This window comes from Mesoplodon densirostris, chromosome 7, assembly GCF_025265405.1.
Source record: "Mesoplodon densirostris isolate mMesDen1 chromosome 7, mMesDen1 primary haplotype, whole genome shotgun sequence".
NCBI lineage: Eukaryota > Metazoa > Chordata > Mammalia > Artiodactyla > Ziphiidae > Mesoplodon > Mesoplodon densirostris.
In genome coordinates, this window is record NC_082667.1 from 17,622,501 (window position 1) to 17,649,609 (window position 27,109).

General features: G+C 40.6%; 1 protein-coding gene across 2 annotated transcripts in view; it reads right to left on the reverse strand.

Annotated features, from left to right (window-relative positions):
- Window positions 1-24,046, reverse strand: part of TTC17 (tetratricopeptide repeat domain 17) — a 154,656-nt gene extending 130,610 nt beyond the window's left edge. The window contains exon 1 of one of the 2 annotated variants that reach the window (XM_060104675.1): window positions 1,193-1,245. In XM_060104675.1, coding sequence (XP_059960658.1) covers window positions 1,193-1,243 — 51 coding nt within the window. In that variant the 5' untranslated portion in view covers window positions 1,244-1,245. Of the gene's footprint in view, window positions 1-1,192; window positions 1,246-23,882 lie in introns of those variants that run through there. The other variant, XM_060104674.1, reaches the window with a different exon arrangement.
- Between the last annotated feature and the right edge of the window lie 3,063 nt (window positions 24,047-27,109).

The window sequence follows — 27,109 nt, forward strand, 5'->3', positions numbered from 1 at the left end:
GAAGATCTCAAAGCACTTTATGGCTTTTTCACAAAGAACAAACTTCCACTGCTGCACAGCACAATAAATGGTGCTTATAATGATCTGAATAAAAAAGAAAAGTGAAATTATTTTCAACTTGCTGTACTTAAGGTGAGAAAGCATGAAATACATTTTAGAGCAAAATTTAAACTGCAGGGAAAAACTGACCATTTATTTGGAAATTAGCTATAATGGAATTCAACTATTCAAAATGATTCATTTTCTTAAGACTTCCAGGTAAACAAAGTTTCACTGTTACTATAGCAATTTATTTTAATAAAGAAAATGACAAATTATGTAAGACAATTCAATTTTATTTTCCTTTTAATATATTATATAAGCACATGTACACAACTGTATATAACAACAGTAAATATCTTACTCATATAAAATTCATTTTCATATGCTGTCATCCCTAACCAAGATATTGGTAATTCCTGCACTTCTAATCTGGAGTTCTACCTCTGTGAATTCAGTAAAATCACATGTAATGGATAGAAGTGTCACTATATAAAGGTAATGACTTCACTGCCAAGTTAAACAAAGGGTGAACAAATTAAATTTAAAAAACCAATCTAGGGAATTCCCCGGCAGTCCAGAGGTTAAGACTCTGCGCTTTCATTGCCGAGGGCGTGGGTTCGATCCCTGATCAGGGAACTAACATCCCTCAAGCCACGCGGTGTGGCCAAAAAAACCCCACCAAATCTAAAATAATCAATCTAACGAAATAAACATTTTTGAGTTCTACAAAACCAATCACTTTCCACTGGTCCTTCACGATAAGAAACTGAACTTTTCTATTGTAACATTAGTTCTACCCTTCATATGCAACTTATTCTTCACATATGATGAATATTTTTATCTGTTATTTTTTAAAAAATGGTATTCAAATGAGTACATGAAAGCACTGTTAATGGGGAACTCACTCTATTCCCACCAGCAGTTTGAAACTGATTAATGAAATCTTATATTATGCAATAATCATTAAAAAAGAATTTCCCTTAGGTTAAAAATGGGATGGAATATTTAAACCTTTTATTCAGAGTTTTAGATTATTTAAATATTGAGACAATATTATGGAAACCATAAATAAAAATATTCAAAGCAACTAAGATTTCACCTCTACCTTAAATGACCCCACTTAGTATTTACAGTTTTTCCTATCCAGTACCTGCAATCTCCTTCTTGTGGCAAAATACCTGCTTTGCTCGGCTGGAAGCATCCTTCCCCACATGGAAGCCTGATCAGTGGATTCCTTCCCCTTGGTATCCTGGTGATTATTTCTGAGAAGGGACATTAACCAAGTAGTTAGCTTATACTAAAGAGTCCCTAATCCAGAACTTTTGTTTGAGCTATGGCGGAATAGTCATCTTGTATCCCCAGTGGGCCTGAGAATGGGGTTAAAGAAGTAAACAAATGAAGACAGAGAAAAACCTATCCTGGTTATACAGTTTGAGCCCTGGATCAATCTGTGTCTGAAGCACTTAGAATTTGTCCAGAGGGGAGGAGTAGCGCCTGGACCCTACGTTCGATGAGCGCCCTCCAAGGAAACCTACACAACCTACTGAACCAACCTTAGCCACTGGGGACAGACATCAAAAACAATGGAAACTACAAACCTGCACCCTGTGAAAAGGATACCCTAAACACAGTAAGATAAGCAAAATGAAAAGACAGAAAAACACACAGCAGGAGAAGGAGCAAGATAAAAACCCACCAGACCTAACAAATGAAGAGGAAATAGGCAGTCTACCTGAAAAAGAATTCAGAAATATGATAGTAAAGATGATCCAAAATCTTGGAAATAGAATAGAGAAAATGCAAGAAACATTTAACAAGGACCTAGGAGAACTAAAGAGGAAACAAGCAATGATGAACAACACAATAAATGAAATTAAAAATACTCTAGAAGGGATCAATAGCAGAATAACTGAGGCAGAAGAAAGGATAAGTGACCTGGAATATAAAATAGTGGAAATAACTACTGCAGAGCAGAATAAAGAAAAAAGAATGAAAAGAACTGAGGACAGTGTCACAGACATCGGGGACAACATTAAACACACCAACATTCAAATTATAGGGGTCCCAGAAGAAGAAGACAAAAAAAAAGGGACTGAGAAAATATTTGAAGAGATTATAGTTGAAAATTGCCCTAATATGGGAAAGGAAGTAGTTAATCAACTCCAGGAAGCACATAGAGTCCCATACAGGATAAATCCAAGGAGAAACACACCAAGACACATATTAATCAAACTATCAAAAATTAAATACAAAGAAAACATATTAAAAGCAGCAAGGGAAAAACAACAAATAACACACAAGAGAATCCCCAAAAGGTTAACAGCTGATCTTTCAGCAGAAACTCTGCAAGCCACAAGGAAGTGGCAGGACATATTTAAAGTGATGAAAATGAAAAACCTACAGCCAAGATTACTCTACCCAGCAAGGATCTCATTCAGATTTGATGGAGAAATTAAAACCTTTACAGACTAACAAAAGCTGAGAGAGTTCAGCACCACCAAACCAGCTTTACAACAAATGCTAAAGGAACTTCTCTGGGCAAGAAACACAAGAGAAGGAAAAGACCTACAATAACAAACCCAAAACAATTAAGAAAATGGGAATAGAAACATACATATCGATAATTACCTTAAATGTAATGGATTAAATGCTCCCACCAAAAAACACAGACTGGTTGGATGGACACAAAAACAAGACCCGTATATATGCTGTCTACAGGAGACCCACTTCAGACCTAGAGACATATACAGACTGAAAGTGAGGGGATGGAAAAAGATATTCCATGCAAATGGAAATCAAAAGAAAGCTGGAGTAGCAATTCTCATATCAGACAAAATAGACTTTAAAATAAAGACTATTACAAGAGACAAAGAAGAACACTACAAAATGATCAAGGGATCGATCCAAGAAGATATAACAGTTGTAAATATTTATGCACCCAACATAGGAGCACCTCAATACATAAGGCAAATACTAACAGCCATAAAGGGGAAATCGACAGTAACGCAATCATAGTAGAAGACTTTAACACCCCACTTTCACCAATGGACAGATCATCCAAAATGAAAATAAATAAGGAAACACAAGCTTTAAATGATACATTAAACAAGATGGACTTAATTCATATTTATAGGACATTTCATCCAAAAGCACCAGAATGCACATTTTTCTCAAGTGCTCATGGAACATTCTCCTGGATAGATCATATCTTGGGTCACAAATCTAGCCTTGGTAAATTTAAGAAAACTGAAATCGTATCAAATATCTTTTCCGACCACAACACTATGAGACGAGATATCAATTACAGGAAAAGATCTGTAAAAAATACAAACACATGGAGGGTAAACAATACACTACTTAATAGCGAAGTGATCACTGAGGAAATCAAAAAATACCTAGAAACAAATGACAGTGGAGACACGACGACCCAAAACCTATGGGATGCAGCAAAAGCAGTTCTAAGAAGGAAGTTTATAGCAATACAATCCTACCTTAAGAAACAGGAAACATCTCAAATAAACAACCTAACCATACACCTAAAGCAGTTAGAGAAAGAAAAACAAAAACACCCCAAAGTTAGCAGAAGAAATCATAAAGATCAGATCAGAAATAAATGAAAAAGAAATGAAGGAAACAATAGCAAAGATGAATAAAACTGAATGCTGGTTCTTTGAGAAGATAAACAAAATTGATGAACCATTAGCCAGACTCATCAAGAAAAAAAGGGAGAAGACTCAAATCAATAGAATTAGAAATGAAAAAGGAGAAGTAACAATTGACACTGCGGAAATACAAAAGATCATGAGAGATTACTACAAGCAACTCTATGCCAATAAAATGGACAACCTGGAAGAAATGGACAAATGCTTAGAAATGCACAACCTGCCAAGACTGAATCAGGAAGAAATAGAAAATATGAACAGACCAATCACAAGCACTGAAATTGAAACTGTGATTAAAAATCTTCCAACAAACAAAAACCCAGGACCAGATGGCTTCACAGGCAAATTCTATCAAACATTTAGAGAAGAGCTAACACCTGTCCTTCTCAAACTCTTCCAAAATATAGCAGAGGGAGGAACACTCCCAAACTCATTCTACGAGGCCAACATCACCTGGATACCAAAACCAGAAAAAGATGTCACAAAGAAAGAAAACTACAGGCCAGTATCACTGGTGAACATAGATGCAAAAATCCTCAACCAAATACTTGGCAAACAGAATCCAACAGGACATTAAAAGGATCATACACCATGATCAAGTGGGGTTAATACCAGGAATGCAAGGATTCCTCAATATATGCAAATCAATCAACATGATACACCATATTAACAAACTGAAGGAGAAAAACCGTATGATCATCTCAATAGATGCAGAGAAAGCTTTCGACAAAATTCAACACCCATTTATGATAAAAACCCTCCAGAAAGTAGGCATAGAGGGAACTTACCTCAGCATAATACAGGCTATATTTGACAAACCCACAGCCAACATCGTCCTCAATGGTGAAAAACTGAAACCATTTCCACTAAGATCAGGAACAAGAGAAGGTTGCCCACTCTCACCACTATTATTCAACATAGTTTTGGAAGTTTTAGCCACAGCAATCAGAGAAGAAAAAGAAATAAAAGGAATCCAAACTGGAAAAGAAGAAGTAAAGCTGTCATTGTTTGCAGACACATGATACTATACATAGAGAATCCTAAAGATGCCACCAGAAAACTACTAGAGCTAATCAATGAATTTGGTAAAGTAGCAGGATACAAAATAAATACACAGAAATCTCTGGCATTCTTAAACACTAATGATGAAAAATCTGAAAGTGAAATTAAGCAAACAGTCCCATTTACCACTGCAACAAAAAGAATAAAATATCTAGGAATAAACCTACCTAAGGAGACAAAAGACCTGTATGCAGAAAATTATAAGACACTGATGAAAGAAATTAAAGATGATACAAATAGATGGAGAGATATACCATGTTCTTGGACTGGAAGAATCAACATTGTGAAAATGACTATACTACCCAAAGCAATCTACAGATTCAATGCAATCCCTATTGAACTACCACTGGCATTTTTCACAGAACTAGAACAAAAATTTCACAATTTGTATGGAAACACAAAAGACCCCGAATAGCCAAAGCAATCTTGAGAACGAAAAATGGAGCTGGAGGAATCAGGCTCCCTGACTTCAGACTATACTACAATGCTACAGTAATCAAGACAGTATGGTACTGGCACAAAAACAGAAAGATAGATCAATGGAACAGGATAGAAAGCCCAGAGATAAACCCACGCACATATGGTCACCTTATCTTTGATAAGGAGGCAGGAATGTACAGTGGAGAAAGGACAGCCTCTTCAATAAGTGGTGCTGAGAAAACTTGACAGGTACATATAAAAGTATGAGATTAGGTCAGTCCCTAACACCATACACAAAAATAAGCTCAAAATGGATTAAAGACCTAAATGTAAGGCCAGAAACTATCAAACTCTTAGAGGAAAACATAGGCAGAACACTCTATGACATAAATCACAGCAAGATCCTTTTTGACCCACCTCCTAGAGAAATGGAAATAGAAACAAAAATAAACAAATAGGACCTAATGAAACTTAAAAGCTTTTGCACAGCAGAGGAAACCATAAACAAGATGAAAAGACAGCCCTCAGAATGGGAGAAAATATTTGCAAATGAAGCAAGTAACAAAGGATTAATCTCCAAAATTTACAAGCTGCTCATGCAGCTCAATAGCAAAAATACAAACAGCCCAGTCCAAAAACGGGCAGAAGACCTAAACAGACATTTCTGCAAAGAAGATATACAGATTGCCAACAAACACATGAAAGAATGCTCAACATCATTAATCATTAGAGAAATGCAAATCAAAACTACAATGAGATATCATCTCACACCGGTCAGAATGGCCATCATGAAAAAATCTAGAAACAGGGCCTCCCTGGTGGCGCAAGTGGTTGAGAGTCCGCCTGCCGATGCAGGGGATACAGGTTCGTGCCCCGGTCTGGGAGGATCCCATATGCCGCGGAGCGGCTGGGCCCGTGAGCCATGGCCGCTGAGCCTGCGCGTCCGGAGCCTGTGCGTCCGGAGCCTGTGCTCCGCAACGGGGGAGGCCACAACAGTGAGAGGCCCGCATACCGCAAAAAAAAAAAAAAAAAAATCTAGAAACAATAAATGCTGGAGAGGGTGTGGAGAAAAGGGAACTCTCTTGCACTGCTGGTGGGAATGTAAATGGATACAGCCACTATGGAGAACAGTATGGAGGCTCCTTAAAAAACTACAAATAGAACTACCCACTACAAATAGAATCCCACTACTGGGCATATACCCTGAGAAAACCATAATTCAAAAAGAGTAATGTGCCAAAATGTTCATTGCAGCTCTATTTACAATAGCCAGGACATGGAAGCAACCTAAGTGTCCATCAACAGATGAATGGATAAAGAAGATATGGCACATATATACAATGGAATATTACTCAGCCATAAAAAGAAATGAAATTGAGTTATCTGTAGTGAGGTGGATGGACCTAGAGTCTGTCATACAGAGTGAAGTAAGTCAGAAAGAGAAAAACAAATACCATATGCTAACACATATATATATGGAATCTAAGAAAAAAAAAAGGTTATGAAGAACCTAGGGGTAAGACGGGAATAAAGACACAGACCTACTAGAGCATCGACTTGAGGATATGGGGAGGGGGAAGGGTAAGCTGTGACAAAGTGAGAGAGTGGCATGGACATATATACACTACCAAACGTAAAATAGATAGCTAGTGAGAAGTAGCCACATAGCACAGAGAGATCAGCTAGGTGGTTTGTGACCACCTAGAGGGGTGGGATAGGGAGGGTGGGAGACTCAAGAGGGAAGAGATATGGGAACATATGTATATGTATAACTGATTCACTTTGTTATAAAGCAGAAACTAATACACTATTGTAAAGCAATTATACTCCAATAAAGATGTTTAGAAAAATAAAAGAATTTGTCCAAACATTCCAATGAAAAATTTCAAAACTGAAAGTCTTAATGCTATTGCTAAACTTCTGCCTAATTTTTTTGAGGCCCTCTGTCTAGGGTATCTCCTTTTTTAAAATTAATTAATTAATTGAATAATTTATTTTTTGGCTGTGTTGGGTCTTAGTTGTGGCGCGCGGGCTCCAGAGCACGTGGACTCTGTAGTTGCAGCTCGCGGGCTTAGTTGCCCTGTGGCATATGGTATCTTAGTTCCCTGACCAGGGATCGAACCGGCGTCCCTTGCATTGCAAGATGCATTTTTTTTTTTTTTTGCGGTATGCGGGCCTCTCACTGTTGTGGCCTCCCCCGTTGCGGAGCACAGGCTCCGGACGCGCAGGCTCCGGACGCGCAGGCTCAGCGGCCATGGCTCACGGGCCCAGCCGCTCCGCGGCATATGGGATCCTCCCAGACCGGGGCACGAACCTGTATCCCCTGCATCGGCAGGCGGACTCTCAACCACTTGCGCCACCAGGGAGGCCCGCAAGATGCATTTTTAACCACTGGACCACCAGGGAAGTCCCTGTCTAGGGTATCTTCTTATCCTTGTGGCTCCTTTATGAGCCTCTGTGCCTTCGCACATGCTAATTCCTCTATTTGGAATGCATTTCTCTTCTTATGCTTTTGATGAAAGCCAAATGACTTGGCTCAAATGACATTTCTTTTCTGAAACCATCCTTCTCTTGAGCTCCCATAGTATTTTATACATATTTCAGTATTAGCATTTATTACAGTGTTTAATTATTGTATGGCTATCTTTCAAAAAAAAATTGGGGGGCCTCCCTGGTGGCGCAAGTGGTTGAGAGTCCGCCTGCCGATGCAGGGGATACGGGTTCGTGCCCCGGTCTGGAAGGATCCCATATGCCGCGGAGCGGCTGGGCCCGTGAGCCATGGCCGCTGAGCCTGCGCGTCCGGAGCCTGCGCGTCCGGAGCCTGCGCGTCCGGAGCCTGTGCTCCGCAACGGGGGAGGCCACGACAGTGAGAGGCCCGCGTACCGCAAAAAAAAAAAAAAAAAATTGGGGGCTTCCCTGGTGGCGCAGTGGTTGAGAGTCCACCTGCCGATGCAGGGGACACGGGTTCGTGCCCGGGTCCGGGAAGATCCCACAAGCCGCGGAGCGGCTGGGCCTGTGAGCCATGGCCGCTGAGCCTGCGTGTCCGGAGCCTGTGCTCCACAACGGGAGAGGCCACAACAGTGAGAGCCCCACGTACCGAAAAAAAAAAAAATTTTTTTTTTGTATTCCTCTTTCTACCCTTACTACTTAATGTGCTTTCAGGTACACGTCAGGTACATAAAACATTGATGATTGTTTGATGAAAGTGTCTGATATCACAGTGTCAGATTCTCTATCTCCCAAGGCATTATGGCTCACTGATGACTATCTGGAAAGGAGGTAAAGAGGCTAAGCCACCAGGAATAAGGAAAAAATAAGTCCTTGATAGGACTATGACCAGCTGTGTGACCTTAAGCAAATCACCTTCCCTGTCAGGGCTTCTGTTTCCTCGTCTATAAACTGAGGGCACCCAACCTAATGACTTCTAAAAATTCCTTATACTTTTCAAATCCTACCTCTATAAAAGATTTAACACTATTATAAAAGTATCACTTTTAACCAGCCTAACCTATGACACTGAAGTAATCTGATATTCAAATGAATGAAGTTATCATTCTTTCAATTTGCCCATATAAACTTGTACTCACTTTAGGCAAGGGACTATTTCCAAAGCTACAGTTAAAAGCTTCTTTTAAACAATCTGTCAAATTAAACCAAGGCTCCAATTAGCAGTGGTTACTTATTTCTGAGAGTTAAGTTGTTCATTGTATCATAGACAAAGTTAGCCCTCTCTGTCCTTTCACTGCTTAATTCTAAGAAAGTTCAACTTAAAAATAATCTTTCTTTTCTGATTTACAAGCTAAATATGTTACTATAAGAACAAACACATTATAGACAATATAAAGAAGAAAGTTAAATTACTTGAAATCTCACTTTCAGATATATCTGCTGTCATATACATATATCATGTCAGGATAACTTCTCTGCATTTATCAATATATACATATATAGCTATGTAGATAAATATTTTTATAAAAATCAGATAATATATCTACTGTATTGTATCCTTCCCCTCTCCATTCTTCTCTAAATTTTATCAGCCTTCTTTCCCAGTAAATACAGATTTACATGATCATATTTAGTAGGTAATATTATATTAAAGTCATTTACCCAGGTTCCTACTAAAATTTATGCTCTCTTTTTAACAATATTGTGATGAATATCCTTACACTTAATTTTTTTGACAGCTGTCAAATTATTTCCTTCCCAGAACAAGAATTGTTAGGTTAAAGGGACTGCGCTTTTAAATTTATATTTTATATTTTTTACTAGCTTTTCTCCAGAATCAACTGAAATTCCTAACAACAATCACTGAGTTTCTATACACTCTTAGGGACACAGAAAAGCGTGAATATATTTTAATCTCTTTGTTGGTCATATATATTTCTTCTTTTGTGTACTTATTAAAAAATCTCTTTTTAAATCCATCTGACAGTTTATACATCATATTTTATGAACGGTGGTTTCTAGTTGGTGGGACTTCAGATGATTATTCTCTTCTGGTTTGTGTTTTCTGACGTTTTCTGCAGCAAACACGTACACTTAAATTGACAAAGTATTTCTTTTTTTAAAGTGCTATGAACAGGTTATCTTGTTAAAATGAAACTTTATAGAGTGCTATGCAACATGCTTTATTGTATTTAAAAACAAATAAACTGTAATGACACATATAAGCTCATATCTGAGAAACAATCTTGCAGCTTTTCCTTATATACTCATAGAGAAAAAATTCCTCTCACAGATACGGGTCCAGGCAAACACTCAAAAAGGCAACATCTATTGTATTTTCTTGTTCCTTTCTCACCTCAAATTTTTACCCTTATCTCAAATCTAGTTCACTGCCATTTTCAAATGATTGTCTAAGGAGTCCTCACCTTTGTGACCCCTGTCAGGCTAATACAGTGGCAAGCAAGATGAGTTTTAGAGGGACAGAATGAGAGGGGCAGAAAAGTCTGTTGTCTTGACTTTGCATGCAACTCTCTCTTCAGGATTCAAGTCTAACTATCATGGACTTGCACCTTTTTCCAGGTTTAGAGAAGTGTACATTCACAAAATACCAGTTCAGCCTCAGCTCTTAAGAGGAACTTAGGTTGCTGGCTGTAATAATTGCCAAAACTTTAACATGTAACATAAACAGACCTTTTACTAGAAAAATTTAATTGTATCAGATCAATAAAACACTATTGTTATGAACTCTCAAGATTTGGAAATATTTTTATTAAAGATGACTTTTTCACTCTTAGAGCACTTGTATAGTATTTTAGTGAAAAATTAAAAACCAGTCTCAATTTTATAGAATACCAAGTTACCAAACTAAAGTTAAACTTTAAATAAACAAAAATGTTGAATCCTGACCATCACATGAATTTTTAATGTCCTTATATATTTTCTAAAGTTACCCTCAATTAGATTTTACTTTCTCATTTTCAGTTCTTGGAAGACATAGTTGTAAATACTTAAACTCACATAAAATAATCCAGGTATCTGAAGTATATTATATAGCTATAATCTAGATTTGAACACATACAGTGTTGCAGCCAATTTTATTAGAACATTCATGTCAAATAATCACCATTTCCCCAACTGATTAGCAAATAAGTAACCATTTTCAACATGAATAACTAATGAACAAGTTCTTATAAAAGTGTTATCAGTCTACATTTTATGATTTATGTTGCCAAGAAATATAAAAATAACATAATGAATAAAGCAAACAATTTACAACTTTACAAGGAAAGAAAATGAAACAGGACACCAGAGTCATGAATATTTCTCATTTGTGTACTTATGATATTCTTGTAAACATACACAGAAAAAATGTAGCTGTACAGTTAGAGCGGATTTATATGTAACTCAGAAGTGATTCTCATTCCAGCAGCAAACACTGAACACAGAACAATGGCCTGACAAAGATGTCTATGTTCTAATCACCAGAACATGTGAGTATGTTAGGTTACATGGCAAAAGAGAATTAGGTAGCTGGAGACTGGACCTTTGGGAAGTAAATAGATTTAGATGAGGTCATGAGGTTGGGGCCCTCCTGATGGGATTGGTGTTCCTGTAAGAGAAGATACCAGAGAGCTTGCTTTCTCTTTTTCTCTGCCATGTGAGGACACAGCAAGACGCGGCTGTCTGCAAGCCAAAAAGAGAGCCCTCACTAGAACCCGACCATGCTGGCACTCTGATCTTGTATTTCCAGCCTCCAGAACTGTGAGAAAATAAACATCGGTTCTTTAAATCACGTTTACAGCGTTTTGTTACGGCAGCCCAAGCTAAGACAGATTTGTCAATCAAATGTTGGAAAAGGAACACTAAAATCAGTGCCAGGAATTAAAACTTAGTAACTTTATCATTATGCAGATGATGGCAAACTCAACAGCCAGGAAATTACTCTGCTATTTCGTACTGGAAATTGCTGCTCTACAAGAGACAACTGAATAAAGTTCAACTTGATTAGTCATCAAAACACTGGTAGTATCAACTGTGGGGGAAAAGAAATCAGCTTGACTAATCTCTTTTATTGCAGTCCCAACAAGTGTGAAATAAATGTTAATGACAAAGGTTTAATCTTTTCTATGAAGATAAAAAAACTTAACTGAAGGTTCCTTTCTGTTCATATTTCTACTGATGATCACAACACCGTTTAGCTAAGGGCAATGGATGGAACAGAAGTCTTTCACTAGAATTGGATTATGAAAAATTTTTTGCACATCCCAAGCAATGCTGAGCATTTTCAAACACTCCTGATGCAGTCCTTTAGGAGAACAATTTAGCAAATCTAAGAAAATTAAATATATGCATTTTTAGAAACAGGAAATTCCAATTCAAAGAATTCATCTTACAGATACACTCAATATAGGCATAGAAGCATGCAAAGATGAATGTATTAGCACGTTTACTCTCTGCAACAATGTTTGCGATAGCAAAAACAGAGAAACAATCTAAATGCCTGCCACTAGGGAACTGGTTAAATAAACTACAGAACACCCATACAACCCAATACTATGCAATCTTAAGGGAGAAGAGGGTAGCTTTCTTATTTCCGATATGGACAGATATCTAAGTTTTATGAAGTGGATAGAAGATAACGGTGAGACAAAATGTTTCCAGTTGTGCATTTAAAAATAAAGAACTATGGGGGCTTCCCTGGTGGCACAGTGGTTCAGAGTCCGCCTGCCGATGCAGGGGACACGGGTTCGTGCCCTGGTCCGGGATGATCCCACATGCCACGGAGCGGCTGGGCCCGTGAGCCATGGCCGCTGAGCCTGCGCGTCCGGAGCCTGTGCTCCGCAACGGGAGAGGCCACAACACTGAGAGGCCCGCGTACCGCAAAAATAAAATAAAATAAAATAAAGAACTATGTATTTGCAAATGCACAGAAACTTTTGGGAAGAATACACAAATAATTCTGGTTGTTTCCAGGAAGAAGGACTGTGGGTAGTTATGAAACGTTCACTTTTCATTTTATAACATACTAAATAGTGTGAAAAAATTTTTCAACAATTATCATATATTTTATATTTTAATTCAATTTTTAAATTAAAAATCATTTTTAAAAGAAAAATTTTAATTTTTGATGAGTATTTGTTTTACATATAAAACTACAGAAATATTTTTCTTTATGTTAGTAGCAATGTTTAGCACTGCAGAGAAGAGAACAGGGTTCAGAATCAGATCTGAGCTTGAGTTCACACTCTGCCACTTCCTACTTGCAGGGCTTGGGCAAGGAGTTTAACTACATTCTGCCCAAATTTATTTAATAGAAGATCAATACCCACATCTTACTGAGTCTGTATGATGACCAAATGAGATAATGAACATGAAAACACTGGATAAAGTGTTCAGTGAATTACAGACATTAAATTGTTTTTATTACAATAAAAGTTACCTGTTGATATCCTAAATTAGAGTCACTTCCATGTATGACTGTATAAAACACAAACTCTACTAAGGCAGGGACTGCATCTCCCTCACAGCTGTATTTCAAGTACCTAACACAGAAAGCATCCAAGTATGTACTGAATGAGTGAGCTAAGCTTGCCCAATGCAGTAATAGGCACACAAAAAGCACTCAGCAAATACTTGCTCTAATAAAAATGTTCCTGACTCCATTTGACCACTTTTTCATGTGTTGATACTATTCTCTTGGGTTCTACTAAAGATTAATTACCATTCTCAACTCCCCACCAAGCAATTAGACTGAAGGTAGAAAGGCCTAACCTTTGGAGGCGGGACCTCTTGCCAGTCACCTGATTTCAATTGAAATAACTAAGTTCCTCAGAGGGAAAATGAAGACTGAAAACGTTAGTTAAAAATACATAAATGAGTTCTTTTCAAAAGTTAGACTCATGGGACTTCCCTGGTGGCACAGTGGTTAAGAATCCGCCTGCCAATGCAGGGGACACGGGTTCGAGCCTTGGTCCGGGAAGAACCCACATGCCGCGGAGCAACTAAGCCCGTGCGCCACAACTACTGAGCCTGTGCTACTGAGCCCGTGCTACTGAGCCCATGCTAGAGCTGCAAGCCACAACTACTGAAGCCCGTGCTCCTAGAGCCCGTGCTCCACAACGAGAAGCCACCACAGTGAGAAGCACATGCACCGCAATGAAGAGTAGCCCCTGCATGCAGCAACAAAGACCCAACACAGCCAAAAATAAAATAAATAAATTTATTAAAAAAAAAGTTAGACTATGACTAACTGACTTTACTACTGACTAAATAAATATGGGAAGCACAACAGTGTGAATTCCTAATAATATGTCTTGAAAGCAAAATATAAAGTGACAACCTAAATTTATACAATATTCAATTAATCTAAATAAGGTCACAATCTCAAATATGAGTTCTTTGAACATACCATAAAAGGTATGCTGTAGAGGTAAAATATCCAAAATAGCCAATAGGAAAGTAGATTATCTTAGGCACCATTTTACAACTCTGGGTTAGAGATACCATGTTCTTAGAAATGTCTTAGGCTGTCTAGACCTTTTATTGGTAACAGGGAGAATGAATGAATTAGCTTGCCCCCTTTTAAAGTAAATGCACCTCCCTCCCACAGACTATTAAAACAATGGTGGGGGCTTCCCTGGTGGCGCAGTGGTTAAGAATCTGCCTGCCAATGCAGGAGACACAGTTCGAGCCCTGCCAGGAAGATCCCACATGCTGCGGAGCAACTAAGCCCGTGCGCCACTACTGAGCCTGCGCTCTAGAGCCTGCAAGCCACAACTACTGAGCTCACGTGCCACAACTACTGAAGCACCTGCACCCTAGAGCCCGTGCTCTGCAATAAGAGAAGCCACTGCAATGAGAAGCCTACGCACCACAATGAAGAGTAGGCCCTGCTCACTGCAACTAGAGAAAGCCCCCGTGCAGCAACGAAGACCCAACGCAGCCAAAAATAAATAAAATAAATTAATTTTAAAAAACAAAAAAACAATGGTGGCCCTTCAGTATGCTGATATGAGATGCAAGAGCTAATACAGGAGTAATTACTGCTTGCACACACAGACATTCATATACTGTCTCACTTATTCAGTATTTACTGAGTGTTCATCCTGTGTCAGGCACTGTTTTAGGCACTAGGGTTACTTCACTGAACAAAACAAAGTTGTTGCCTTCATAGAGCTTATGTTCTTGTAGAAAGACAGGCAATAAAGTATACCTTACAATATAGTGCCAGTAATAAATAATATGAAGAAAAATAGAGTGAGAAGACAGAGTGATGGAAAGAGATGCTGTTTTAGACAGCTTGGTCAGAAAATGGGTGACATGAGAACAGAGGCCTGAAAGAAGAGAAGGGCTGAGCCATGTTGATGTCTGCAAAAAAGTGCTTCAGGCAGATGAAGGAGCAAAAGCAAAGGTCTTGGTGAACCAAAAACAAGTGAGCTTGGTGCTTTAAAAACCACCTGAAGGCCAGTATGGCTGAAACACAGCACACAGGAAGGAAAGCAGTATCAGCGCAGAGAGGTGGCCAGGAGCCAGGTCCCAGATCTTGCAGGGCCTTACAGGCCATGGTGAAAACTAGGTTTTATTATTTAAGTGTGATGGGAAACCACTGAAGGTTTTCTGATACTCTTTGCTTCCCTTCCCCCAAGACCCCTCAAGGAGTGGCATGACCAAAACTTATGTTTTTTAAAAGATTGCTTTGGCTAATCTGGGGAGAACAGACCCTATGGAGCAAATGTAAAAGCAAAGAGACCAGTTAGGGGGCTACTGCATAGGTTCAGGAGAGAGATGAAGATAGTCTGGACCAGGGTTGTAAAAGTACAGGCGGAAAGACATGGTGGGATTCAGAATACATTTTGGAAGTTAAGTTGACAGGTTGTTGAGAGACTGGGTATGAGATGTGATGTGAGAGAAGGAAGAGTCAAGGAAGATACCAAGATTTGGGGCCTGAAAAACTTGGTAACAGGTGTGGTGGAGTGGGAAATCAAGAGTCAGTTTAGCACATGATGTATTCGTGGTGTCTATTAGGCAGTTGGATATATGACTCTAGAGTTCACGGAGAGACTGCAGATTTATGTATTTTATGCCATGAAACTGCATAAGATTGTCTGGTGAGCCACATGTACAGAGGGAAGAAAAGGGGCACACCAATATTTAAGACCCACTAATCAAAAAGGAATTCAGCAGAAGAGAATGAGAGGCAGGGGATTTAGAAGGAGAACCAGGAGTATATGTTCAGGAGGTCACGTAAAAAAATCGTTCAATAAAGTAGGAAGACAAATGCTGGGCTGCTAAGAGGTTAATAAGTAAGATGACTGAGAACTGAGCACCGAATTCAGCAATGTGGAAGGCCCGGGGTATCTTGACAAGAGTCGTGGGGATGCAGGACTGATTGCAATGGGTTTCAAATAGACCTACATGAAGAGAGGAAGGAGAGCCTGTGAGCACAGACAACTCTGCGGAGGTGTCTGGCTATAAAAGAGCCACAGGCTAGAGGAATTCCTTTTGCTCTCTTGCCATCACGGAGCACAGCTGAGATGCAGGCACTGCTCACACCCAGCTCCCTACATTTCGGAGTGCAAAGCTGTTCTAATTTTTGACCTGACCTGCTGGCAAGCCCTCTTATTCCTGACTGTCAGAGTGCTTTCTGTTCCCTTCCACCAGAGCTGCTTCTAAACTGCAACAACTGCTGAAGCCCACAGCTGATCCTAATCCCTCCTCAACAGTGCAGCTGCCGGTTCCCATCTACCTTGCCTCAGCCCTTTCCGATCCTTTTTCTGTTTTTCTTGTTTATCATTTTCCTGTCTCTTCTCCATACATTTTATGTCTGAGCAAGAGCTGACCTTTAAGATATATAATGTCAGCAGCGACAGGATGACTTCCCTGGCAGGCACAACCTGATCACAACAGAGAGGCAAGAGTAATCCCTGAAATTATGGCTGTCACCTGTGTACAGCATGGTTTCTGAAGGCCTCAGGGCGGACTCACTGATGGGTTACTCAGAGATTTAAAGATCTCCTAGAAGGTCTGAGGGTTCCTTTAGGCCAGTCCCTGATGACAGCCACATTGGTGACTATCGTAAGGCTTCATTCAGACAATGGTAAATTCCTAAAAGGTATCAATAGGAATCATTTCTCATACTTCCTTATATGATCCATTCAACAGATATTACTGTAGCCTATGTGATTAAGCAGTGTGAGAGACGTTGGAGTTGCAGAGAAGATGGACACAGCTGCTCCCTTCATAGAGCACAGAGTAGTCTAGTAGGGCATTTACATAAGTAAACAGACACAACATGGTATGGCAAATGCTTTCATAAGGGAATGCAGGATGCTCTGAAGGCACATTGAAAGAACAGCTTATTCAAATCTGTGCATCACAGAAGCTTCCTTGAGAAAGTGATGTTTAAGTTATGAAGAGTATGAGTTAGCCAGATTAAGATGTTTTGGGGGAAGAACATGTACAAAGGCCCAGAAATAAGTGAGAACAGAGCATATTTGGGGACACTGACAAAAGTATGACTAAGTATGTTACGTGTGTATATTCTGAGGTGAGAGTGGGACACTCAAGAATGAGCAGAGACAGACGAGAGAGAAGGAAGGGCCAGATCTCAAGACATGTTAATGAATTTGGACCATATTCTGGGATATGTACCAATCTGTTAAAGGTAGTTTTTCCTGGGGAGTAAGAATACTACCATAGTGTTAGGTATTTATTTTTACAGTGCCACGCATCACTTTTGTAATTCAAATTTTTTAATTAAACAAAAAAAACACAGAAGGTTTTAAAAGATTACTCTGCACTGTGGAAAAAAATGGACTAGAAGTAGGACAGGACTAGAAGCAGGGAGTGCAGTTAAGAAGCTACGGCAATTAATTAGGTGGTTGGAATTAAGAGTAATGGTAGTGGCTACGGAAAGAAGCAAGATATAATTAGAAAGTAAAACTGAAAGCTGTTGGTAAGGAAGATGGAGAAATTAAAAAGGACAACCAGATTTCTGATGTGGACCAATAGGCAGATGATGCATAGTGGTGTCTTTCATTAAGTTTGGGAAAACAGGGCATGACATAGGTATAGGTGTAAAACTGAGTCTAGATTTGGTTATATTAAGCTTGAAGTACCTAGAGGACATTCACATGGAGTTAAAAGTTACCACAGAAGTCTTGAATTTGTAACTCTGGAGAAAAAAAACTGAGTTGTAGAAAGAAATGTAGATATTCCCAGCATACATATGGTAACTTAAGTTTTGGGAAAGGATGACATTTCCCAGGTGTACAAAGAGAGTAAAAATAGAAGCCTGCAACAAAGGCTGGAGGAAGAGCAAGATCTAAAACTGAATTTCTCATAATGATCTGTGACCCATCCACATCACACTCTCCTGAGGAGTTTGATAAAAATGTGGAAACCTTGGCTCCACCATCAACCTACTGAATCACTCTCAGTGACCTGGGAATCTGAATTTTAATCCCAGATTATTTTTGTGCAAAGTCTGAGAACCACTGATCTAGAAGATAAGCGGAGGTGGAAGAGCCAAAACAAAAAACCAAAAACCCAGAAGGTTAAGAAGCAACTGTGCTCTGCTCACCCCTAAAGAAAAATGAGAACTGTGTGTCACAGTAGCCAGTGGAAAAGAACATACCCTCCAAAGCACTGTGGGTTGGTGAAAAGGAAGACATCAATAGATATCTGTTCAATAAATAATTGGGAAAAGTATTTAAAGTTATAATTTATCTCTGTATATTTCCAAGTTCCTATTACTACTCTACCGTATAAACAAACAATACTTGGGTAATTCATAAGAAGAAAAGTAATAGTGGGAAATATCTTAAAAAATGGATTGAATGAGAATCACTTTTGATATCAACGTCTAGTATAAATTGCAGGTGCCTAGCTACTGAATAACCACTATGACCTCTAGGTCCAAGTAAATCCCTTAAGTGTATAAACATAGAAACATGCTCTATGTCAAAAGATGGGTTCAGTTTTGAAAAGCACCAAAATGAAGCTGTCAGCTTCACAGTACAATATGGTTCTTCTCTCCCAGATTAACCAAATCACTTAACATGAGACCAAAATTAAACCACTCCTTCACTTATAAGCTGTTAAAAATCAATAAATAAAGATTTAGCCAGTTTGTCCAACTAAATATGATAGCTCTTCCCTGGGTCATAGTTGCTGAAATAGTTGCTTATCAAACAGTTCTTTGCCAAGTTTGCTAAGCTTCAGAACATTAGTTTTGTCAGAAATCTCATTTGTTCTGAGCAGTTAAAAGGATCTGTACTCTGAAGACATCTGCTTGACAGGAGGCAAAATGATTAAGTGACCCCAAATTAATTCACACCTATTTGGGACCCTCCCCCATCCACCCACCCCCAATTTAAAGTTATCACAAAACATTCTGCAAAGGTAAAGTAAACTGGAAAAGAGAAGACATCTACTTCATTTGGTTTTATTTTTCTTTCTGTTCCTTCCTTTGTAGGTGTTATGCAGATAAAAAAGAACTTCAAACTTAGTATAAAGTGCTCGCTTACACATTACTGCAGATAAATACATTTTTACTTATTGTTACCACTAAATGCCATTCATTGGTTGTGGCTTTGGGTGACCTTCTCTCCTATGAGTCATACCATATATTCTTTAAGAATTTTTTCCAAATCTAAAATGCCTTGGTTCTAAGATTGGAGGAGAGGGAAACAGCAGCAAAGAAAATAAATAATATAATGTTATGAGAGAGTTGATACTCTATATTTTCAAGTTTTAGACCTAACTAACATTTCAAGAGTTCATCTGTTAGCTGGTAACCTGTAACATGACGCATAAATTTTTCCAAAGAAATGATGTGACAGATAGGCTCTTGGGCTAATTCACAAAAGTTTATTTAACCTTCAGTGCAAGAGAATTGCTAGGCACTTGTGATTAAAATAGAAAACAGGTGTTGCCACAAGAGTAATTAAGCAAAAACAATCTCAAAATGAAACAAACAAAAATTTATCTTGAAGTCAAACAGAAGATCTAGTTACTGTAGATCTTCCTAGCAACTAGATTATAAAAGCTCATACCTCAAGTCCATGGACTCCAAGTTAAGGACTCTTGCTTAAATAAGGTGAGAGGATCTTACTAGTTTTCAGGTACAGAGACATTAGGGGTTCAGAAGTATGCCAAAGCCCAAAGCTGGGAGAACGGCACAGAGCTGGAGAGGAGAAAGAGAGGAGGGGCTTTTCTTAGACGTCCTCTGACTGCAATGGGAAATGAACTTAGTGACTGGAGCATTCTCTTCACACCCCAGCTCCAGTATTCCCTGTACAACACTCCTGGGAGTTCAGTGGCAGCTCAGTAAACACAGCCTAAAAACATGGATGGCATGCTTCCTGGATGGAGCAGGAACTGTGGAAAGGAACAACTCCCTGAGTCGCCATGCCAAGTACTGGACATCTGCTACTGCCAGAAGCAGCTCAGCTTGGACTGCGAGGAGGCTGCCTGGAGCAATGTCTGCTTCCCTGCTCTGACTGAAAGGCCCATTTCAACCCCCCAAAGATATACGGCTTCCAATATATATGCATGTTCACAAGTCTGCAGTCTGTAACTTGTGGGTGCCTATCTTTATCATCTGCTAAGGCTTGAAATAGAAAAGCCAAACGAATGTTCTCTTCTTCTGGGAAGGACTGCTTACTGTACTTAAAACTTTAACTATAATGATGGAAAATGTCCCTATCTAAGTCTGTATTTTGGGCAATTCAGATTTTTAATTTATAAGTACTTCCACACATTCACTCTGGAAAACAATGATCTATTACACTTAATTTGGATAGGTTTAAATATCAAGTGAAGGACGTCCCTGGTGGCGCAGTGGTTAAGAATCTGACTGCCAATGCAGGGTACATGGGTTCGAGCCCTGGTCCAGGAAGATCCCACATGCCACGGAGCAACTAGCCTGTGTGCCATAACTACTGAGCCTACGCTCTAGAGCCCACGAGCCACAACTACTGACCCCATGCACCACAACTACTGAAGCCCAAGTGCCTGGAGTCCGTGCTCCGTAACGAGAAGCCACCACAATGAGAAGCCCACGCACCGCAACAAAGAGCAGCCCCCGCTCACCACACTAAAGAAAGCCCGCACGCAGCAACGAAGACCCAGCGCAGCCAAAAATAAATAAATTGATTAATTAAAATAAAAGTTAAAAAAACTAAATTAAAATAATTAAATAAATATCGAGTGAAGAGTTTCAAAAGGTATTTTCTAAGACCTGCTATTTCAGTTTGCCCTTAACCCTTTCCCTAATATTAGGCAACTTTAAAAATGAAATCAGGGGGATTTCCCTGGTGGTGCAGTGGTTAAGAATCTGCCTGCCATTGTAGGGGACACGGGTTTGAGCCCTGGTCTGGGAAGATCCCACATGCCACGGAGCAACCAAGCCCGTGCGCCACAACTACTGAAGCCCGCGTGCCTAGAGCCCGTGCTCTGCAACAAGAGAAGCCACTGCAATGAGAAGCCCTTACACCCCAATGAAGAGTAGCCCCTGCTCAACACAACTAGAGAAAGCCCGTGCAGCAACGAAGACCCAATGCAGCCAAAAATAAATAAATAAATAAACGTATAAAATTAAACAAAAATTTTTTTTAATGAAATCAGGGAGCTCCCTGGTTGCCTAGTGGTTACGATTCCAGGCTTTCACTGCCATGCCCCAGGTTCAATCCCTGGTCAGGGAACTGAGATCCTGCAAGCCATGTGGCACAGCCAAAGAAATTGAGATACTTCTGTTCTCAGATGTTATAACTAAAAACAAGTAGCAAGGGATTTGGTACATGTGGTAAGACACAGTACATATACTAAATTTTACTTTATTTTTTTTGATGTGGACCATTTTTAAAGTCTTTATTGAATTTGTTACAATATTGCTTCTGTTTTATGTTTTGGTTTTTTGGCGGTGAGGCATGTGGGATCTTAGCTCCCTGACCAGGGAACGAACCTGCTCCCCCTGCATTGGACAGCGAAGGTCTAACCACTGGACCGCCAGGGAAGTTCCTATACTAAATTTTAATTAGTTATGTTTCTGAAAGTATGAATAGATCTGCAGTACACCCAAATCCACATACTAAAGAGACCTTTCAATTCTTTAATAAGTATATCCAAATGTGATAATTAAGCACAATGTAAATTGAGGTTTGGATTCTGCCTGCAGTCAAATTACTGCCAGGAAGGGCTGCATGGGTAATGTATGCAGAGCTATCAGAGTGGAACTCAGAAGCTGACTGTGAGTAAGCTGACTCTTACTTTATTTACATGCGCTTTTCCCCTCGGATTAAATCCAACTTCCCTTCCTTAGCCTCTTGTTACACTGTAGTCACCAACTTTATTTCTTCTGGTATAAAATTTTGTAGTTGCCTGGACTTAACACTGCAAATGTTATGTAGCAAAGTAATGGAAAATTCACCAAAGAGGATCACTAAAAAGGCATGTAGTAAAGAAATCTTGCTTTCCTAACTCTAAGCCTAACTACCTACTGTAGGAGTGACTTGGAAGAGATCCAGAAGATTCTATAGATTTCTCCCTTTCTCAAGCAAGTTTTTAGTAACCCCTACCTTTCCCCCACCAAAACATATGTACCCAATGTGCAAAAAGAAGGAATGTGTTAAAAAACAAAAACCAAATCAGATTCTACTTTCCCTTTGCAATGGTCAGCATATAAATACATTTCTACCAGCTTTCTACCACTTTTCAGGTGGGCTACTTTCTCAACTAAGTAGCTGGACATCAAAATGAGAAGAAGTCAATGTCAGGGAATATAAATAGCTGTGGCCCAAAACAATACTGCAAAAGAGCCAATAGGAGAAGGGCTCCCCAAAATGCAGCAGGACTTAACGCCATATCTCCCTTCATAAGGGCCTCAGGGAAAACCATCATCAGGAGAGAGAAGAAGGACAGAAGCAACCAGGATTCACACAAGATTTCCAATCTTTTGTTAGAGGTGAATTTGTAAGTGTTGTCTAGGGTTTCTGAAACACACATGCATATTTTAAATCTCAGCTGGTATGGCCATGAAAAGGAAATTTTTTTCTAATGTAACTTAGGTATAGAGAAATGCCACCCCACAGAGTCAGTCTTTTCTCAGATACACACTGAAAACCACTCACCAAAACCAACGCTGACTTTTAAATTGCTTTCCTCATTCATTACATTTAAGACAAAATTTGCCATCACGTGGTGAAGCTAAATGTGAACCTCACTTCACACAAAGGTAAGCCTAGCATTGTGTTCCTATCACCTTCATTACATATAACCCAGTACTTTCACAGGACAATGGTTAATACATTTCAGATCGGTGGGCTAAATTAAATTGCATGGGGCACACAGATCACTTTCTAAATGTTTGCTGGACTTTATAGGATTGTTCTCAGGTGTTGGAAGTCATTAAGTTTATCAAGTTTCTGTAGCAGAACACACGCATTCTTTAGGCATCAGCAGCATTCACAAAATACAGGCCATCTGAAAGTTATGTAAGAAAACCAGCCTCTCCTCTGAGGAATTAATTCAACCTGACAAGAATCCGGGAAATCGCATATCCTCCCTGAGGGGCTGGGTCACAGGAACTAGGTAAAGAAACAAGGCAAAGAACACTGGGATACTAGGGCGGTTGACTGCTGAAAAGATGCAGGCAACGCCACCAGAGGCATCCTCAAGCATTCCTTCGCAAAGAGAGTGTGCGTGTTGTGTCTAATGAGCCCCTGCTGGCCTGGGTAACGGTACCAGCTGAAACCACCACAGCTTGACAAGAACGCCAGCATGTGGGACAGGACACTGGGGGAAGTAGCATTAGATGACACACTGCCTAAGGGTGCCGAAGCTGTCACCTCCCTAGGACTCGCGCACACCCGGGCGCTGCCACCTGCTTTCTACTTCCTCGGGGAGGGCTGGTGACGCGTGGGCCAGAGAGGCACCAGAGGAGGGATAATGAATCCGGGTTTTAAAGCTAGGGAGCCAGATAATGTCCCCAGGACCCGAACTCCCGGGGAGAGTCGCCCGGCCCCTGGGGTGGAAGCCTGAGAACTTGCAGGCAGCCGAGGCCAGGTCCAGGACACAAGTGGGAAAGGGACCGGTCCGAGGGCGGAGGTCGCCCACACCGCGACACCGGGACCGTGGGACTACAGGCTGGGGGCGGGGCCGCGCGGAGCCAAACAGCCAGGGGCCGGGCCGGGGAATCCCCCCCTGGCGAGGGCGGGTGCGGGGGGAGAGGGACACCCTGGCCGCTACCTGCTGCTGGATCTTCCCGTCCTCAGTGACGACCCAGTGCGTAGTGGCGAAGGCCCCTCGAGCTGCCACACTCAGCAAGGCGGAAAGGCTGAGGAACCAGCCTGGACTGGAGCACGGCGGCAGCTCGCACCGGCCGCGGACCCCTACTGCCGCCGCCATCTTGCCCCCCCTAGCCCGGGCGCTCACACCGGAAGCGGAAGTGGACCCCCGCCGTTCGCCATCTTGGGGAGGTCGACGCTGGAGGAGGAGGAGGAGCCGAGGGGGCGCTGCCCGCTGACTACCGGCTTCATCAGCCTCGGGCTCGGTTTAGGCGGCGGGGAAGCGCGGCCTCTGGCGCTGGCCCAATTTGGCTTCAGGCTGGAGGCCGCTTTCTTATTATTGTTTTCCTGTGCGCGATACGATCTCGGAGCGTGGGAACCAGAGGGAGAGAAAAGTAGTGTTCCAGTTGGAGCCTAAGCCAAAATGAGAGGGCTCAGAGTATATACATATAACTCTTTGGTTTAAAAAATAATTATTTTTATTTCTGATTGTGTCAAATGGTTGGAAAATAAAAGCTGTGCTTTCGAAACACCTAAGGGAAGGGATAGGTTCTCTTTTATTCTTAAAACCTCACAATAGGGGGAGCTTCAGAATTGGGAGGGTTGTTAGTCTAGGGCAGCACCGTCCAGTAGAACCGTAACTCGAGCCTTGAACCACAATTAAAAAAATAAATAAAATAACATCTTATTTAACCCATTATATGCAGTATATTATTAAATGTTCAGTGTGAAATCTATTAGATTATTATTAGATTATTATTAACATATCTAATTATTATTAGAAATTACTGAGGTATTTATTTTTGTACCAAGTTTTCGAAATCCGTATGCATTTTACACTTATAGCTCATCTAAATTCGGACTAGCCAGATTTCAGGGGCTAAATAGCCACGTGTGACTAGTGGCTACCTTACTGAACATGATAGGTCTAGATCTGGAGACCAGCAGCATTGGCATCACCTGGGAGCTTATTAAAAAAGCACGTTCTTGGGCTTCCCTGGTGGTACAGTGGTTGAGAGTCCGCCTGCCGCTGCAGGGGACACGGGTTCGTGCCCCATTCCGGGAGGATCCTACATGCCGCGGAGCGGCTGGGCCCGTGAGCCACGACCGCTGGGCCTGCGCGTCCGGAGCCTGTGCTCCGCAGCGGGAGAGGCCACAACAGTAAGAGGCCCGCGTACCGCAAAAAAAAAAAAAAAGCACATTCTTGGCTCTTCTGTCTCTTCCCATCAGATTCTACCTTTTAACAAGAGCCCCAGGTGACTGGTATGTACATTAAAGTTTGAGAAGCACTTTCTTCTAGTGCATCAACACGCGGGCCAAGCGGACTAGCCTGGCTTCTAGGTTCCAGCTAGCTATATCGTTTTAGGTGTGTCAGGGCTGCCTTCTAGCTGTATGTGTCACTTTATGTTTAGGTTCATTATGCTTTGGGTTTGTTTCTTTAGGAAAAGGAGGATGAGAATTATGCCTGACCACTTCCCTACTCAGGTGTATTGCAAGAAAACAAATAATTGCCAAGTGTTGAAACATCACTTCATGCCATGGAAGCCGTTACTACAGTACTGGCTTTTTATGTCTTCTTAGAGCAGCTTTTCTTAAGAGTACTGAAGTGATGAGCATTACTTTCATTAAAAATGTATATGGCTTACCTGCTTTTTTTGCCTGGTACTCTGCTAGACCCTGGGTATGAAAATCTGACCACTGAGCAGCGTGCAGTCTGGTGGGATATTGGCAAGGTAACAATTTACATATAGGATATTGGGGGTGTGTAAGGGCTTATGTGTAGAAGAGACAGACCAACCAAGTGAAAGTCTTAGAGCAAAGGTGCTGTTTCAGGCAGAATAAGCGCTAAATGAAAAGGTGAAATTGGTGGCAAATTGTAAGGGTTTCTTGTATGTTCTCAGCATCTTATTTTTAGGCATAGAAGTAAACCTTACTTGTGTATAAAGCTACTAAATAATGACAGTCACCATCGTCTAACATTTGTTGAGTGTTTAATACATACTGGGCACTGTACACACATAGTTGTAATTAATCTTCACTAACTTACCAGGCGTAGGCTAGTTAAGTAATTTGGCCAAGATCATACAGCTAATAAGCAGCAGAACTCAGATTTGCATTCAGGTCTACCCAACTTTAGAGCCTGAGCATGGATGAAGGATGGTGAGGAGTTTGAAAGAAGCTCCAACATCACCTCTTTTGGCCATCAGCAATTTCTTTGACATGCACAAGTTAACTTGCAAAGGGGCGGAATAGTAACTTCTATAGCTTTAACGTACCACCCACCTTCGTTTTCCTTAAATGATAACCCTTGTCCTTTGGGATCCTGTGTTAGTTTTCTGTTGCTATGTAACAAATTACCACAAAATTTAGCAGCTTAACATACAGTTATTATCTCAGCTTCCATGGGTCAACAGTCTGGCATGGTGTGTGTGGGTTCTCTGCTCAGTGTCTCACATGGCTTATCCCAAGGTTGAAATCTCACCTGAGGCTCAGGAGCTTCTCCCAAATGCTTTCAAGTTTTTACAGAGTTCAGTTCTTTGCCGTTATAGGACCGAGGTCCCAGTTTTCTTGCTGGCTACTGACTGTCCTCATTCTCAACTCCTAGGTCACCCACCATTCCTTGCCATGTGGCTTTCTCAGCTTGGCAGTTGTTTCTTCAAGGCAAGCAGGGAAATGTCTCCATCACTTATATCTCTGACTTCTTCTATCTCAGATCTCTAGGCCCAGATTTAAAGCACGCATGTGATTAGATAAGGTCTACCTGGATAACCTCTCTTTTGAGTAGCCCCGTATGAACTGATTAGTAACCTTAGTGACATCTGCAAAAATTCCCTTTGCCATATAACATAAAACTGAGGAATGATATCATATTCACACATTTTCCCCACTTTCAAGGGAGAAGATTTTATGAGGGCAAGGATCATTGGGGGGTCATCTTAGAATCCTGCCTGCCACAGATCCTGACTGCCAAGTTCCACACCTCTAGTCTTACTGAACTCTGTTTTAAGCATCACACAGTAACACTTAGAAGTGCTCTTGCTCATCTTGTTCCTTGCCTAAAATCCCTCTCTTGCTCTTTTAAAATATATTATTTAAGGTATAGCTTAAATCCCAGATTGTAAAAAAATCTGTCAACTTCTATTTGCCTCCTCTGAATTCTGTAACACTACTATGACAATTAATACCATG